General features: G+C 35.8%; 1 protein-coding gene across 2 annotated transcripts; it reads left to right on the top strand.

The window, feature by feature from the left end:
- Window positions 1-15,454: 15,454 nt before the first annotated feature.
- Window positions 15,455-17,239, top strand: LOC116019229. 2 transcript variants are annotated; one of them, XM_031259376.1, is made up of 3 exons: window positions 15,455-15,702; window positions 15,802-15,845; window positions 15,946-17,239. In XM_031259376.1, the coding sequence occupies exon 3, from the start codon at window positions 15,948-15,950 to the stop codon at window positions 17,061-17,063; it is 1,116 nt and encodes a 371-aa protein (XP_031115236.1). In that variant the 5' UTR covers window positions 15,455-15,702; window positions 15,802-15,845; window positions 15,946-15,947; the 3' UTR covers window positions 17,064-17,239. The 2 variants fall into 2 exon arrangements, with proteins under 2 accessions (XP_031115236.1, XP_031115235.1); XM_031259375.1 differs by lacking the exon at window positions 15,802-15,845 and having other exon boundaries at window positions 15,457-15,702.
- Window positions 17,240-18,834: the final 1,595 nt, after the last annotated feature.

Genomic DNA, 18,834 nt, shown 5'->3' with positions numbered 1-18,834 from the left:
AACTTCATTCTTCTTTTTGAGAAATGTAGTCCAAGTGTACCTAGAAAAATCATCAACAACAACAAGAGTATATTTCTTACCACTTACACTTACTGGATCAACTGGNGGTTTTTCCTTGCAAGTTGATTGATAGTCTTGAAGTTTAAGTGATTGAGCTTCCTATGCTATTCCCAACTAGTCACGTTTGAGTTGTTGACAACTAGGCATACTGAGCTTTTGGTAGTGTTCCAGTCTACAACATACATATTCTTCCTTCTTGTTCCTGTAAGTACTACTTCATTTGTAGACTCATTTTTGACTTGACATTTGTCTTTACAAAATTCAACAAGGTAGCCTTTGTCGCAAAATTGACTTGTGCTTAGCAGGTTGAATTTTAATCCTTCGACGTAGGAAACATCTTCTATTTTCAAACCATTCTTGATAACTGTTCCTACTCCTTCGGTGATGCCATGATTTCCACTTCCACCAAAAATGACTTTTGGTCCTTTGACTTCCTTGAGTTGTACTAGGTTTGACTTTTCTCCGGTATATGCCGTGAACATCCATTGTCAAAGTACCAAGTATCGTACAAAAAAGATTAGTTCATTTTAGGTACCCACACTTGTTTGGGTCCTTCACTGTTAGTAATTTTTGGTAGCCAAATCCACCTAGANGTAACCATTGAGAACTTTATAGTTATAATAAATCCGTGAAAATGATTTTGGTGCCTGGTTTTGAAAATTCATTTTGTTGTTTGGCACCGGGAAGTAGATTGTTGTTTAAGCCTATGGAAGTTGGTATATCTAGCCTTGTTCCATGGTTTGGCTTCATACAACCAATCTTGCTCGGTGGGATAAAGTCTCCCAGCCCCATTCATAGAAAAACTTCCCTTTTTCCTATGGGTTCTTTGTGCACTAGACTCATTGGTCTCATGTTGAGAAACAAACTTATGCACTTTAAGTGCTTTCTGCTTTGGCGGAGTAATGTTTTGATGTTTTGCCTTTGCAATACTTTTTGTGGCATTAGTTTGGTAACCAATTCCTCGTCTCATTGTGCTATCCTGACTTTTAACGAATTTTACTGCTTGAACATTATTGATTAAAGGAGTAGCAAAATTAGTCAGGTTTTCAGGGGTTTTAGAACATATACGATTGTAGCCAAGTCCGGCTTTATCTCCCGAGGGTTTTTGCATGCTTATCATTTTATCCATTATCTTGGATGAATTTGTAAACGTAGCTATAGTTGCCCTCAGGTTATGTTCTCTAACCTCTCTTGATTTGCACTCTTCTTGAAGACGAATTACTTCAGCCTTCAAGTTTCTCACTTCAAGTAGAGCATTTTGCAATTTTTCAGTCATTTCTTCTTTTTCAAGAATTAGAAGATTATTGCGCTCTTTGAGTTGAGAATGAGTAGTCATAATCTCTTGACAATCCTTCATTAGGTTAACGATGGATTCTCTAGAGTTAAATGATGAAGTAACTGAGTCAAAGGTGTTAGAAGTTACCTCTTCTTCATCTATTTCGTGAGCCATTAAGCATTCTTCATCTGAATTCAATTCTATTGTCTTGCTCACCAAGCAGCATAGAGCCATGTCTTCTTCTGATGATTGACTTTCATCACTAGATGATGGCTCTTCTGACTCATTTAATTCAACTGGTTCATTTCCGATGAGTGTTTTTCTTCTATCTTTTCTAGGTTTTCTTTCCCTTGATTCGAACTTTTCCTGTGAGGATTCAATAGGATTTTTACCTTTATTTTTACTCACTTTGGGATAAGGACATTCAGCTATGAAGTGTCCTGGCCTTCTGCAGTTGTAGCATATATTTGTGTTTTCTTCGACAATTTCTTTTCTTGGCTTTCTGGAGGAACTTCCTTGATTTCCTTGGGTTGGCTTTTTGAAGTTGTTCTTTCTCATAAATTTTTTTAATTTCCTAACAAATAGAGCAAACTGTTCATCAGTCATAAAATTTATATCATCTACTGACCTTAAGGACGATGGCTGTTCGACTATGAGAGCCGTGGTTCTTTCTTCACGTTCATCTTCTGCTTTTGTCTTCATTTCGAACTCGTAAGCTTTCAGATCACTAAAAAGCTTATCCGTAGAGAGAGTTCTAAGATCTCTATGATCTCTCATTGCTGTTACTTTCATATCCCAACTTGAAGGTAGTNGTAACCATTGAGAACTTTATAGTTATAATAAATCCGTGAAAATGATTTTGGTGCCTGGTTTTGAAAATTCATTTTGTTGTTTGGCACCGGGAAGTAGATTGTTGTTTAAGCCTATGGAAGTTGGTATATCTAGCCTTGTTCCATGGTTTGGCTTCATACAACCAATCTTGCTCGGTGGGATAAAGTCTCCCAGCCCCATTCATAGAAAAACTTCCCTTTTTCCTATGGGTTCTTTGTGCACTAGACTCATTGGTCTCATGTTGAGAAACAAACTTATGCACTTTAAGTGCTTTCTGCTTTGGCGGAGTAATGTTTTGATGTTTTGCCTTTGCAATACTTTTTGTGGCATTAGTTTGGTAACCAATTCCTCGTCTCATTGTGCTATCCTGACTTTTAACGAATTTTACTGCTTGAACATTATTGATTAAAGGAGTAGCAAAATTAGTCAGGTTTTCAGGGGTTTTAGAACATATACGATTGTAGCCAAGTCCGGCTTTATCTCCCGAGGGTTTTTGCATGCTTATCATTTTATCCATTATCTTGGATGAATTTGTAAACGTAGCTATAGTTGCCCTCAGGTTATGTTCTCTAACCTCTCTTGATTTGCACTCTTCTTGAAGACGAATTACTTCAGCCTTCAAGTTTCTCACTTCAAGTAGAGCATTTTGCAATTTTTCAGTCATTTCTTCTTTTTCAAGAATTAGAAGATTATTGCGCTCTTTGAGTTGAGAATGAGTAGTCATAATCTCTTGACAATCCTTCATTAGGTTAACGATGGATTCTCTAGAGTTAAATGATGAAGTAACTGAGTCAAAGGTGTTAGAAGTTACCTCTTCTTCATCTATTTCGTGAGCCATTAAGCATTCTTCATCTGAATTCAATTCTATTGTCTTGCTCACCAAGCAGCATAGAGCCATGTCTTCTTCTGATGATTGACTTTCATCACTAGATGATGGCTCTTCTGACTCATTTAATTCAACTGGTTCATTTCCGATGAGTGTTTTTCTTCTATCTTTTCTAGGTTTTCTTTCCCTTGATTCGAACTTTTCCTGTGAGGATTCAATAGGATTTTTACCTTTATTTTTACTCACTTTGGGATAAGGACATTCAGCTATGAAGTGTCCTGGCCTTCTGCAGTTGTAGCATATATTTGTGTTTTCTTCGACAATTTCTTTTCTTGGCTTTCTGGAGGAACTTCCTTGATTTCCTTGGGTTGGCTTTTTGAAGTTGTTCTTTCTCATAAATTTTTTTAATTTCCTAACAAATAGAGCAAACTGTTCATCAGTCATAAAATTTATATCATCTACTGACCTTAAGGACGATGGCTGTTCGACTATGAGAGCCGTGGTTCTTTCTTCACGTTCATCTTCTGCTTTTGTCTTCATTTCGAACTCGTAAGCTTTCAGATCACTAAAAAGCTTATCCGTAGAGAGAGTTCTAAGATCTCTATGATCTCTCATTGCTGTTACTTTCATATCCCAACTTGAAGGTAGTCCACGTAATACTTTGAGAGATATTTCTTTCTGAGTAATGGTTTTACCCAGATCATTTATCTCTCCTAGTATTTTGATCATCCTTGCTTCCATGTCGTCTATACTTTCATTTGAAAGCATTTTGAAGTCTTCAAATTTCTTCATGGCAATTGTTAACTTATTGTCTTTTTCCTGTTCGTCTCCTTCACCTATTTTGATGAGTGTCTCTCATATTTCTTTGGCAGTTTTGCACTTCCTTATTTTTGGAAATATGGTATCATCAACGGCTTTGAACAAAATATCATTGGCAATGATGTCCAAGTTATTTCGTATTCTATCGTCAGAAGTCCATTCCGGCTTTGGCTTTTGTATGTACTGAGGAGCATCCGGTGATAGGACAAATGCCGTGTTAGCCTTCAATATTTCTATTGGGCCATTTGAGATTACTTCCCACATTTCATCGTGTAATGCAGATAAATGTACCTGCATACGTATTTTCCAATCATCAAATTTGTCAAGCGAGAATAATAAGTTTTGAGCTAAATCTCTCTTCATTTTGAAGTTAAGATCTGTCTAGCAGTCAAGGATTGACTCAAATAGACAACGTGCTCTGATACCACTTGTTGGTCCCAAATGGGTGGTGAAAAGTCTAGAGGGGGGTGAATAGACTTTTCAAACAAATTAAAATTTATAACAGTTTAACAAAATAACTCAAATTAAATTAGACTTGAATAAATCTAAAGTAGAGTGCACAGCAGAATAATCATATGTAAAGTGCTATAATAAAATGAAGAATTAACTGGGCATTCACGGTATGCAAAATTATAAAGAAATACGTGAGTTGTGTGTGAACTTAATTGTGTTGCATGCAAGATAAAGTATGCGTAAAAATAATAAGTAAAGTAAAGAGAGAGAGAGAGATAGGCGATTTTATAGTGGTTCGAAGGTGATGTAATCCTTCTACTCCACTCTTCTCCTTTCACTCCAAGGAGGAATTCACTATCTTCTGTCACCAAGATACAATAGTGATTGCACCAGTGCTAGTTCTTCTAACTCAGCACTTCTACAACTTCTCCTTAGTGCCTTGAACACAAAGCCAGCACTAATCTCACTTCGAGTGCCTCTGCACAAAGCTTGCACTCCCTAGGGCTTTCACAACTCCTCTGCTACTCAACCCTCTACCCACACTCAGTAGGGAATTTGTTTTACAAGGAAAACAATTTTTCTTTCTTTCTCCAACTCTAAGAGACTCTCAGAATATTTATTTGAAATAGCTTAGTCTCTAGATGAAATATTGAAGAATTTCTCTCTCTTAATTTTTGTATAGCACTTGTATTTAGCATGCGTAGAATTTGTGTTGTGTGATTGGTTGTTCTTCTTCTTCAAGTCTTCATCTATTTATAGTTGTGAATTTTTTAAGTTGCCCGTTGGAGATAGGCAATTTCAAAATTTGAAATCTTGTACTTGAGATCTTGCTGTGTAGAAATGTTGAAAATAATTTCAACTTTTAAAAGATGTCAGGATGATTTTTTACTTTGTAATATTTTCCTGATCTTGCAAGTAATCTCCATGCTTTCTTGTCAGATGTGTGTCTTGAGCTTCCGTGGCTGATGAATATATTCCTTAGCTGATGAATATATTCCTTGGCTAAGCAATTAATTCATTGACTTTATGAATTAATTCCTTAGCTCATGAATTAATTCCTTGGCTCATGAATTAATTCATTGGCTCAATATTTAATCCTTTGCTCTTTTTGGATTAACTGCTCTCAGTGGGATTCGAACTCAGCTTCTAGGACCGTGACTCATAGCGTAGCTCCTTCGAACTCAGCTTCTAGGACCGTGACTCATAGCGTAGCTCCTTAATTAAATCCTTCTAGGACCGTGACTCATAGCGTAGCTCCTTAATTAAATCCTTGGCTGATCATTTTAATTTTGCTTCCATTAGGAATTGATGCATGGATCAAATCAGCGTAGCTCCTTAATTAATAAATAAGAGCGTGGCTCATTTACTTCATAAAATAGAGACCGTGGCTCATTATTTAAAATGTTCCTCATGAGTGTTGATCCCTGGTTTTCTTCAATATCAACCGTAGCTCATCTCCTTGAATAAATTTAGAGCGTGACTTTTCCTATTTAATTAAATTTGAGCGTAGCATCCTTTTAATTCCAATCCTTAGCTGATTCCTTTTATGAAATAAGAACCGTGGCTCATCCTTAAATAAATTGAGACCGTAGCTCATCTCTATTTCCAATCCTTAGCTAATTTTAGAGATCCATCCGTAGCTCTTCTTCTTTCTTGGCTTCTTCAAGAAATTCCCGGACTTAAATATTTCTTGTTCTTGATCAAAATAAAATGACTCAAAATTCAAATAAAAATTGGGGGTCTAAAATTTTTATCCTAGAAATACAATTTGGCTCATCAAAATCTAATTACAATTTATTCCTAACAACAACTAAGTGCAAAACACAATGCAATAACACCCCCCCCCCCAAAAAAAAAAATAATGCTATGTTTAACGTCTTTAGCCCAACGAAACATTCTTTCATTAGCTAACTCCTAGAGAGGGGAACCACTTGGCTTCCATTGCTTGCACCCCGAACTAGCTCCTCCTTTCCTTGACTCTTTGTTGCCTTTGCTCGCATCCTTTGTGGTTCTTGTCTCCAACACCACTTTCGGACTTTTAAATTGAGAGGGGTCTAAAGCGCTTATACATTTATTTCACTTTACATCATCAAAATCTATTACAAATATTCCTAACAAACATTTGAAAAGTCTTTAAAAGTCTATAAATTCATGAGTGAATACATCTCCATTAATTACACAAATTCGACTTGATCAAGGAATTAATTACAACTTTTGAGTTAGATATCTTAATTAAATTTTCGTGTGCAGTTCAATGGCTAGTTTGGCACTTATTCCATTTTTTAATTCAAATATTCAAATAATCAAGTTTGGATAAGATTTTTTTTACTATAAATAAAAGTCACCACTCCAAATGAAGGGTAGACGGAAATATTATCCAAGCAAGTGCATAGAGATTCTGAGGCAATTGGATGCAAGTATTCAAAAATTTAGGTAAAAATGTCTAAATACTCAAATCCAAGTGCTCAAGCTTCAAATATTCAAGTTGTTGAAGTCCAAGTTTGTTGCATTCGAGCCAAATTTGTTCATGTCAAATATTGATCCTCAAGTAATTTCTAAGGGAACAATAAAGTGTTTGAAATACTAATAAGTTAAGGGATAAATTGGTTATTAAGTATGAAAAAATGTGTGACACTTTTGTAGAAAAATATAATAATTTTAAAATAAAATGTAATATTTAGGGTTGAATAGTTACTTATGTGAAAAAGAATAATACTAATTATNACTCAGCTTCTAGGACCGTGACTCATAGCGTAGCTCCTTAATTAAATCCTTGGCTGATCATTTTAATTTTGCTTCCATTAGGAATTGATGCATGGATCAAATCAGCGTAGCTCCTTAATTAATAAATAAGAGCGTGGCTCATTTACTTCATAAAATAGAGACCGTGGCTCATTATTTAAAATGTTCCTCATGAGTGTTGATCCCTGGTTTTCTTCAATATCAACCGTAGCTCATCTCCTTGAATAAATTTAGAGCGTGACTTTTCCTATTTAATTAAATTTGAGCGTAGCATCCTTTTAATTCCAATCCTTAGCTGATTCCTTTTATGAAATAAGAACCGTGGCTCATCCTTAAATAAATTGAGACCGTAGCTCATCTCTATTTCCAATCCTTAGCTAATTTTAGAGATCCATCCGTAGCTCTTCTTCTTTCTTGGCTTCTTCAAGAAATTCCCGGACTTAAATATTTCTTGTTCTTGATCAAAATAAAATGACTCAAAATTCAAATAAAAATTGGGGGTCTAAAATTTTTATCCTAGAAATACAATTTGGCTCATCAAAATCTAATTACAATTTATTCCTAACAACAACTAAGTGCAAAACACAATGCAATAACACCCCCCCCCCCAAAAAAAAAAATAATGCTATGTTTAACGTCTTTAGCCCAACGAAACATTCTTTCATTAGCTAACTCCTAGAGAGGGGAACCACTTGGCTTCCATTGCTTGCACCCCGAACTAGCTCCTCCTTTCCTTGACTCTTTGTTGCCTTTGCTCGCATCCTTTGTGGTTCTTGTCTCCAACACCACTTTCGGACTTTTAAATTGAGAGGGGTCTAAAGCGCTTATACATTTATTTCACTTTACATCATCAAAATCTATTACAAATATTCCTAACAAACATTTGAAAAGTCTTTAAAAGTCTATAAATTCATGAGTGAATACATCTCCATTAATTACACAAATTCGACTTGATCAAGGAATTAATTACAACTTTTGAGTTAGATATCTTAATTAAATTTTCGTGTGCAGTTCAATGGCTAGTTTGGCACTTATTCCATTTTTTAATTCAAATATTCAAATAATCAAGTTTGGATAAGATTTTTTTTACTATAAATAAAAGTCACCACTCCAAATGAAGGGTAGACGGAAATATTATCCAAGCAAGTGCATAGAGATTCTGAGGCAATTGGATGCAAGTATTCAAAAATTTAGGTAAAAATGTCTAAATACTCAAATCCAAGTGCTCAAGCTTCAAATATTCAAGTTGTTGAAGTCCAAGTTTGTTGCATTCGAGCCAAATTTGTTCATGTCAAATATTGATCCTCAAGTAATTTCTAAGGGAACAATAAAGTGTTTGAAATACTAATAAGTTAAGGGATAAATTGGTTATTAAGTATGAAAAAATGTGTGACACTTTTGTAGAAAAATATAATAATTTTAAAATAAAATGTAATATTTAGGGTTGAATAGTTACTTATGTGAAAAAGAATAATACTAATTATGATAAATTGATTAATTATTACAAATGGGAGGAAGTGCAATGTTAATGTTTTTAGCCTAAAACCCCACCGATGTAACTGGCTATTTTATTATGCAAATTAGTTAGAGATAAGTCTAGAGTCTGTTAGTGTTAAGAGTGAAGACCTGATTGATCAGACTCTACATCAAAGCGTCCGGGAATATTCGCTGATCTTCACTAACTTATCCTTGTTGATCTAAGTAGAACGGTTATCATCAAATAGGTGTGTTTACAAGAAAGTCCCTATCATTTGGACACCTCAAAGGGTATCATGGTAATTATCTACAAGGCTTCAAACTCTAAGGATTACTGTGTTGCCTAATTCAGAGTTCTATTTAAAGGTGGTGGATGGTTCAAGACATTGATACACGAGAATATAGAAGTTCTAAACAAAAGAATAACCATCATCCCTTAGCTCTAAAAGTTTCACTATGACTACTTCGTCTTCTCAAGAAAACAAGTTATGGAGATTTTCAGTTGAAGAACTTGAGAAGGCAAAATTCATTTATCCTTAATAAGTAGACATAAAGTCCATGCAACTGTGGAAGAGTAAAGGGTGAGTCAGCAAGACGAACTACATCAGAATAGCTCCCTAAGAAGGGGACTTCATTAGACTTCTGACGCACGGATATCCGGTCTTGACAATCTATTGTAAACCTTAGTCAGTCGGGCACATACCTTGTGAGGGATCACTTGGGTGAGAACGTTTCTCTTACCTTCTATACTTTGGGTGTTGTGTATAGTGGATTGGATGAACTGTGGCCGTCTCCCATACGTAGATACTGAGGTATCAAACTGGGTTAACAATATTGTTTGCCAGTTTAGTTTCTGCATTTACTTCCCGCATTAGTATCTATATAACTGTTGCATAATCTGAGCGAAATATTAACCATGGTTCTTAAATGATATCTTTCTATAGAAGCCTAATCAGCAACTTACTATATCTGACAGCAAGTCGACTAGATATTACGCATAGTGTAGGCATGTGTGCAAGGTACCCAACAGCTCCAAAGAAATCACATTTGATTGCAACAAAAAGAATTATAAAGTATGTAAAAGGAACTGTGGAATATGGATTATGGTATTCAAAAGACAGTGAGATATACCTTGTATGTTACTGTGATGCTGACTGGGCAGGTAACATTGATGATCGCAAGAGTACCTCTAGTGGATGTTTCTTCATTGGGAAAAATCTAGTCTCATGGATGAGTAAGAAACAAAATTCAATCTCCTTAAGTACTGCAGAGGCTGAATATATTGCAGCTGGTAGATGTTGTACACAATTAGTTTGGATGAAACATATGTTTTTGGATTATGGAATAACTCATCAGGACACAATGACTCTTTACTGTGATAATATCAATGCTATAAACATCCCGAAGAATCTAGTGCAACACTCCAGGACAAAGCATATAAACATAAGACACCATTATATAAGGCAATTGGTTGAAGACAAGGAAATTGAGCTAGTGTATGTTCAGTCAAACCACTTGATGTCTCGGAACCATCAGATGGAAATAAGGCTGGAGCCTTTCTCAAATTTTTTGGACAACGTGCCCTAGCCTGGGAGAAGGCTCATAAGGAAGCAAAAGAAGCAGCCAAAACATCGCATCAAGGTTCTTTAGTCATAGATAAGGTCACCCTCTGAAACCCCTGTTATTGATTTATCTCCTGATGAGAAGGTTGATGATAGTAATGTGTCTGTTCCTGAAACTGTTATTACTATTGGTGATTTACTTGGGTCTGGGTCCATAAATCAGTTTGTTGAACCCGTTTTACCTGTTTCTGATCGATCAATATGTTGAACCTGTTATGCCTGTCTCTGAATCTATTGCTTTGACTTCGGATAAGTATAATTTACCTGAAAATACATTGAGTAAACCTAAGGAGAAAATTTATGAGTCTGAAGAAGGGATCCCTGTTTATGTGTCACAAAATTTGAGCCAATTACACTCCACTATCACCCAACTATATGATTTACCTTCTGACCCATTAGTTGGTGAAAAGAATTTTGTTGCTATCCGATAAGCTCCCAAGATACCCATTATTTGAGTGCAAACTAGGGTGCTTTATAATGTTTTCAGTATCCTTAAATGATAATTTTATGATGATTTGTGCTTTAAATTCGTTAACCGCACACAAAGCTACCTTTGGAATGATTTGAGATAATACAGAGGTCCCGGGAGCTATTAGGAACAAAGAACGAGCTTAAGAAGCAAACCGAGCAAGTCTGGAGCCCCGAAGGACCTGGAATGATGCCCACACGCGTGGTGGTGCCCATGGCAACATTCCAGTAGCCAACCACGTACGCCACCATGCGTGTGGGAGACGTGGTTGGGACTCTGCACGAGAATTTTCCCTAGGGCGAAATTTCGAAGACTATTTAAGCCCCCTTGATAGAATTTCAGGGAGAGCCCCTTTTTCCATTTTTGGGAGAGTTCCTCCTTCTTGCAATATTTTCATTTCTTAGTTTTTAGAATAGTTTAGCTTAGCAATTTCTCTTTGTAAGGAAGACAACAAGCTTGGATTGAAGAAACACTTCAATACTAGGTGATTTCTATTACATCGTAATCTATTTTACTATTTTGTTCTTGGATTAAATTAGCTATTGTCTTTGAATTCTTGATCATGAGTGGCTAGTTTAATCTAGGGATTTGGATTGTGTGAAGATATGTTGCTAGTGTGATGATCTTATATCTTATTTTGGATTTAAATGCTTGGATTGTTGGAATTTCTATTCTTGTCTATTGATTGTTGTTTTGATGATATCTTGTTTGGATTTGGCCAATCTAGATGAGAGATTGAGCTCTTGACTCTTTCATGTCTTTGATTAGAATTAGGATTGAAAGCTTTTTAATAATCATAGATCCTATGGACTTCTTAAGAATAGTAGGAAAGTGTGTAGCTAAGGTGTTCGATAAAATGTCTCTTAGGACTTTGGTTGCTTAAAGGCACTCCTAAGTCCAAGAAGCCCTAGTACACAAAGGTGGAAGAGGACTAAGAAGACACACTCCTGAATAGCCAACATCTTTGCTCCGTTTATCCATTGCCTTAGACACACGAGGATGCAACATAGATGAGCACTATCCAATCTCTTATTTCCTTACACACATTTACTCATACTTATTTTACTCTTATTCTCACACAAACCTTATGAACCCCTTCACTCTTGAATCATTATTCACCACACTCAAATCCTTAGCATGGCTCAATCAATTAAACGCACAAACACTTGACACACCTCCACGTCCTTCCTTCGAGACCGACACTCGGGGAGTCACTGACTTTCCGTTTTATCACATTCACACATCTTTTGACATTTCACCCTATGCACGCAAGTGTTGTCACTATCCCTGCTTACAATATTAAGCCTAAGCCTACTAAGGAAACTTATCTTGAGATTGAGTGACTAAGGCCGTAGATGAGCCTGTAGAACCTATTACTGAGTTGAGCCTGTTGAATTAAAGATTGCACATCCCAAGTCTACTACGCTTAAGGTCCAAAACCTGGAAAATATTTTCTCAAGGGCACAGTCTGTTCCAATTACTTCTGTATTTGTCCCAAACTCACCTGCAAGAGGAACCAGACAATAAAAAATGAAGGGTATTCCAGAGAAGTTTACTGAGTCTGTGTCTGATACTATTCTAACCTCATGTTCTGAGAAGAAAAGGAAGTCCACTAAAGAAGAAGTTGATCCCCTAGTCCATCAAGTGTTCAAACAATTACAATCTGCTACTAAGGGCAAATAGTCGGTTGCTACTCCACTAAATATTTCGAAAGGGAAGAAAGCCAAGTCCACAAGAAAGAGGAGTATGACATCAGATGTTGATACATCATAATCCACTAAGTTCATACCTACATTGGCTAATGAAGTTGCTGAAGATAAATGACCCTCAATGATCAAATGGTAATCGACAGTTCAGAGGAACATAGATATGATCAGTTAAATTCTGTGTGTGATATTGTGCATTTATTGCAATAAGTGGGTCTAATGACAACTGTTGAAGATGTTGGATCATACTCTAAGCTGTTGGTTAGTGAATTCTACCGCAACCTTATAGATTATATCAAAGATGTCACCTCCAAGAAATTTCACAAGATCTTTATTAGAGGAAAGTGGTACAACTTCAGTCCAGAAGTGATAAACAGCTACTATGGTCGAGATTGTTTTAAGACGACCAAATCACTGATTGGGATCTAGTAGCAAAGACACTCACTGGAGGAATTACAACACAATGGCCATCCGTAGAATTTGATGTTCTCTATAGGACTGATCTGTCTTCAAAGTTTGTGATCCTACATCTTCTATCGACTTATAACTGGCTTCCATCTGCCCATCACTACATAGTACCAAAGGAACTTGCTGGCTTTCTCTACAGGATTGGTATAAAGAAGAAGTTTGATTTGGGCCGTAGCATATTTGAGCATGTTGTGACATTCATCAATCCCAGAGAGCAAAAGGTAAAATTGCATTTTCCCAATTTGATATATGGAATACTCACTGCACAGGGACTAAAGCCTGAGGGAAATGAAATTATTCGGTCATCTCTATTGTATAAAGTTGATGAAAGGCTAGTGGGAGGTAAACATGTAAAGGATGTAAAGCCAGTGACACAACTGGAAGACAATGTTATGGCTAACCAAGATGAAACAATGCTCACTCCCTATGTTTGTGATCTAAAGCAATGTAAGGTTCTGAAGGTGAAAATTGCAGAGTTGGAGACTATCAATCGATTGGTCAATGGACAATTGGAGGTTGCTAGAACAGAACTTGCAACAGTGTTGCTGCGTCTGAGTTTGACTAAAGGTGAGTCTGAGACCCCTGCCGAGAGTGGAGGAATGACTCCTACGACTTGAATGCTACTTTGGCTATTATTTAGCAATCCAAGGGGAGTAATCAGACTCAGGGGGAGTATGCGTTGCTGGATTAAAGAATTGAAGAAAAAGAAAAAGAAGAAAGTTTGTTTGTTTTTAGTTTTTGATTACTATGATCTAGATTACAGACATAGCATAGTGTGTGTGCTTTTAGTTTATGGGCTTTTCGGGTCTGTATTATTTGAATTAAGACAATTGGTCCTTAATAGGACTTTCTATGTTTTTCATATGTTATTCAACTCTTTGCATTACCTGTGTGTTCGTCCTTATTGAGTTATTTTGCCAAATAAAAGCCAAAGAGGGAGTTTGTTAGTGTTTTTAGTCTAAAACCCCACTTTTATAATTTTCTGTTTTGTTATGGAAAATTAGTTAGAGATAAGTCTAGAGACTGTCAGTGTTAAGAGTGAAGACCTGATTGATCAGACTCTACACTAGAGCGTCCGGGAATATTCGTTGATCTTCACCGACTTATCCTTGCTGATCTAAGTAGAGCAGTTATCAACAAAAATGTGTGTTTGCAAGAAAGTCCCTAGCATTTGGACTCCTCAAAGGGTATCACGATAATTATCTACAAGTCTTCAAACTCTAAGGATATGATTACGTGTTGCCTAAGCCAGAGTTCTATTTAAAGATGGTGGATGGTTCAAGACAATGATACACGAGAATATACAAGTTCTGAATGAAAGAATAACAGTTATCCCTTAGCTCTAAAAGATTCACTCTAACTACTTCGTCTTCTCAAGAAAACCACTTTTGGAGATTTACAGTTGAAAAACTTGAGAAGGCAAAATTCATTGATGCTTAATCAGTGGACGTAAAGGCCATGCAACTGTGGAATATTGAAAGGTGAGTCAGCAAGAAGGACTGCATCATAATAGCTTTCCAATAAGGGGCCTTCATTGGACTTCTGACACACGGATCTCCGGTCTTGGCAATCTACTGTAAACCCTAGTCAATCGGGTACATACCTTGTGAGAGATCACTTGGGTGAGAACGTTTCTCTTACCTTCTATACTTTGGGTATTGAATATACGGGATTGGACGAACTGTGGTCATCCCCCAGACGTAGATATAGAGGTATCGAACTGGTTTAACAATATCGTGTGCCGGTTTAGTTTCTGCATTTACTTTCCACATTAGTATCTACAACTGTTGCATAATTTGAGCGAAATATTAACCAAGGTTCTTAAATGATAATCTTTGTATAGATAAGACAGAAACCTAATCAGACTTAATAGAATATTAGGGTTGGTGAAATTTCATGTAATACTTATGAGGAAAAGTTTTTTATAAATTGATTATTACTTATAAAGAAAAAATATAAGTAATATAATACTTATGAGAATAATGTAATACTTTTTTTAAAACACCAAATGTAATTGTTTTAAATTAAAATTTAACATTTAGTTATTGTTTATATTTTTAAAATGAGACTATACGAGCTGGATCCATTGACTATTGCGATTTACATGTAAAAGTATCTGGCATGTTTAATTTTTTACTCGATTTAATCCCTAAACAACTAAAACCTTACCTAAAATTGTCCTCTTCTATTTCATTTTCCGTTAATTCTCCATCCAAATTAGGGGTATACTTGTCCTTTCAAGTCCAAAAAAAAAAAAGCAAGGCACTCTAATTCAGAGAAACCAAAGCCCTCCGGCTCATCACTGGTGGCGCTGCCAAAGGAGCACCGGCGTGTTCGCCACATTCCAATTCCCCTTATTTCAAATACTATGTTGGATTTGAAAGGGCGAGTATACCCCTAACTTGGATGGAAAGTTAACGTAAAATGTAACAGAGGACTATTATTTTAGATAAAATTTTAATTGTTTAGGGACGAAATTCAATAAAAAATTAAACATTAAACTTTTACATATAAATCGCAATAGTCAAAGGACCCGGCCACTGGTATAATCTCTTTTAAAATTTTTGTCAACATAATTTTCTTGTTTTCACACTCAACGTCAAAGGGTTGCCAAATGCCAACTATCCTCTCAACTTTCCCAATCCATTTGAGTTTGACCCGTCGCCACCAACTGGCCGCAGCTTCTCTTTGCCTCCAATGGAGACCCCACCCACCCACTCTCTTCAATCTCAGAGCCCTCCATAAAAGCTCAACTTTTCTTTTCTTCTTTCTTTTTCTCGATCTCCTCTTTCCTAAACCCTAATAATCTCCAGCGACAAAGTTCATAAAGTGAAAAAGACTCAGGATATCTGGCCGGAAAAAGAAACCCAAATCTCGATTCCTTGTGTATTCAAGCTTGTGGTCCAAGAAAAGAAACACAACAAAGAGATAAGCGAGCTTTATATACCATATAGGTACTTCAATTAATTGATTGGTTTCATATGTGATGATGTTAGCTGTTTTCTATGTTGAAATTTGAAAATCTCGTATATATGTATTTGCTGCTTTTTCAGATTCTTAGTTTTCAAACTTTGCAACTATCACCATCTCTTTGCAGGTTTCAGCATGCTTCTTTTTAGACTTTTTTACACTCTTTTTTTTTGTTTCTTTTGTTCACTTTTCTATTTTAATGTTTTTTTTTTTTGGTTTCTTTTAAGCTATGGATTCCGGTAGCCTGCAGTCATCGAGCGGTGGGGAGGAAGAGTATGATTCACGCGGAGAGACTTTTTTGAACAATTTAGATTTGGTCTCGCCATCATCATCATCGACTTCACAACAAGGACAGTTTTTGTCCCACTCGGGTTTATTATTTGATCATAACTTTCAGCAATCACTAGCGTTAACAGCTCTCAATTCCCAATACAATAATGATAATAATGCTCTTCTATGGCCTCTGGGGATGGGTTTAAGAACCCAACCCAATAATTATGGTGGCCTAAGTTCTCAGCCTCTCTTGGAACAGCCATTGGTGGAGACTACAAATGTTGTGGGTCGATCAAATCATTCTCCGCCGTCGGATCAGCCACCGCTGCCTAAGAACCCCAAGAAACGGACCAGGGCTTCCAGGAGAGCACCCACCACGGTCCTCACCACCGACACCACTAACTTCCGGCAAATGGTTCAAGAATTCACCGGCATACCGGCCGGTCCGTTCTCGGGTAGTGGCGGTGGGTCGCTTTATTCTCGCCGCCTCGATCTCTTCTCCACCGCCGGATCCTCAGTGAGGACCGCCCATTCTGACCCTCTAGGAACCTTTCACCACCACTCCTTAGGGCAGAAAGTCCATAGTTTACCCCTCCACAAACTGTCAGGTCAGAATGGGGACGATTCCCCGTTTTGTCACAAGAAAGCAGAAATGCCATCCTTCATTCCTTCCTCTTCCAACACAAATTTTCAACTCTCCACAGAAGTTGGCCTTGGGATCACAAAGCAACAAAGTAGTGCACTTTTCAACATGGAAGAACAGATCCTCACATTCCAGCCTCTCCTACAATCCTCACTCAAGAACCCATTGGGGAATCATGAACCTAATGAACCGGTTTTCGGGTCGAAATCTCGGGGGAGTAACAGTCACCTGTCCGCCATAGATGGATTGGGGATAAGCCATGAACAAGCAAGTGGGAGTCTTAGTGGGTTTCTAGGTCAAGGAAGTGCTAATAATTCTGATCAAGCAAGAAACTGTTCAACTTCTTCTGCTCATGATAAGGGTTTGGAGAATGCTGTTCGCTCAGGTGGTGATGGAGATGCTGGTTCTAGTTGGCCATGTCCTAATTAACATTTCCATTACAAGTAATTACTGGTTAGGTTTCATTCATATATACAATTATCATTGACACCTAGTTTTTATTCAATATCTAATGGTGTTTATTCTAGAAAATTTAGAGCATGTTTGCTTGGATGGAAAATTGTTTTTTTAAGGAATTCAAATTCTTAAAATTTGATAGAGAAAAATGTTGTTTTTATTGTTGCTTCCTTGAATTTATTTTCCAAATGAAATAGAACATATACCTAACATTTGACGAAAAAGTTCTTTCCCCAACTAAGGTATTTTATTTTTCATGAGAAATGTTTTCTTTGCTCACTTGATAGGATAATTTTGTCTCCATAGAACTTTTTAAATTACCATTATTATTATTATTATTATTATTATTAGGGTCACAGTTGTGTGAGACGGTCTCACGGATCCTTATCTGTGAGAGACGGGTTTAGTTGGGTCAAGTTAATACGCAAATGTAATACTAAATTAATTTTTTTGAGGACAAATACAATACTTTTATATGTTGATTTAAAATATTACTTTTTTCATCAAAAGTATTATATTTTCCCTAATAAGTAATGTTGCACTAATAAAAGAAAATGTAATACTTTTGATAAAAAATGTAATACATTTATATCAAAATGTTAAAGTATTACTCCCTCCGTCCCATTTGATATGTCTGGTTCGATTAACGAGGCTTGACAAAAGTTATTTTTAATTCAATTTTTCATAATATTAAGTTTAGTATTAATATACAAAATTTATATATTTAGAAACTACACTAAAAGTACTATTAAACATAAAAAAATCAAATTTAAAAATAAGTAAAAAAGATAATAAAGATAATAAACAAAAGAAGAAAGAGTTAGTTTGACCAATGAATAGTAAGTAGGACAGATAAAATTGGACAGAGTGAGTACATTTTTTTTTTCAAAAGTATTACATTTTCCATGCATATAAGTAATAAACATTTTATTCTTGATGATTTAGTATTACATTTACTAGTATAAGTATTACAATTCATCTTAACCCGACCTGTCTCACGGACAAGGATCCGTGATACGATCTCATACAATTTTTTGCCTTATTATTATTATTATTGTTATTATTATTGTTATTTAGGTACATATTGACTCTTTACTCATTATTATTACTTACAATTCAAAACCCAAGCCAAACAAATGAATCAATATTTTCAATAATATAATTTTTTTTATCACCCACCAAATCATGAAATATAATTAATCTTCTTAGTATTTTTTTTCATAAAATTTCAATTTCATTTCTATTCAAATATTTTTTGTACACTAAACCGGCCGTTAATTGACATATCACTCCTCGTTATTGAATGTTAATTAGTTTCGTCTTGTGAGCTATATCTAGAAAATAAACATTTTACTATACATTACACTTTTTAATACATTCCTGGTGCACAAGCTAGGACTTTGATCAAAGGTATGGCAAAGGAGTGCACACGTATATTATAGGCCTCATTTTACTAATCTACTCTATGATGATTAAAACTCTTAATGATAGATTCGAGATTTTCATTATATTGTTGATGATTTCATCTCTTTATTCTTAATTTATATGTTCATAGTAATAATCAGTAGTAAATTTCTATTATTATAATCCTTTTATATTAATTCTTTATTTTAGAAATATTTATGTCATCCTTATAGAAAATGGTGGGATATGTTGAGATTTCTGTAGTTTCAGAAATCAAAATTTCAGCAATGACATTAGTTTGGCTTGGGGGGAAAGGGGGTGTTCATATATATATATATAT

Source organism: Ipomoea triloba, chromosome 5, assembly GCF_003576645.1.
Source record: "Ipomoea triloba cultivar NCNSP0323 chromosome 5, ASM357664v1".
In the NCBI taxonomy this organism is placed as follows: Eukaryota; Viridiplantae; Streptophyta; class Magnoliopsida; order Solanales; family Convolvulaceae; genus Ipomoea; species Ipomoea triloba.
This window is presented reverse-complemented; position numbering and strand designations above follow the sequence as displayed.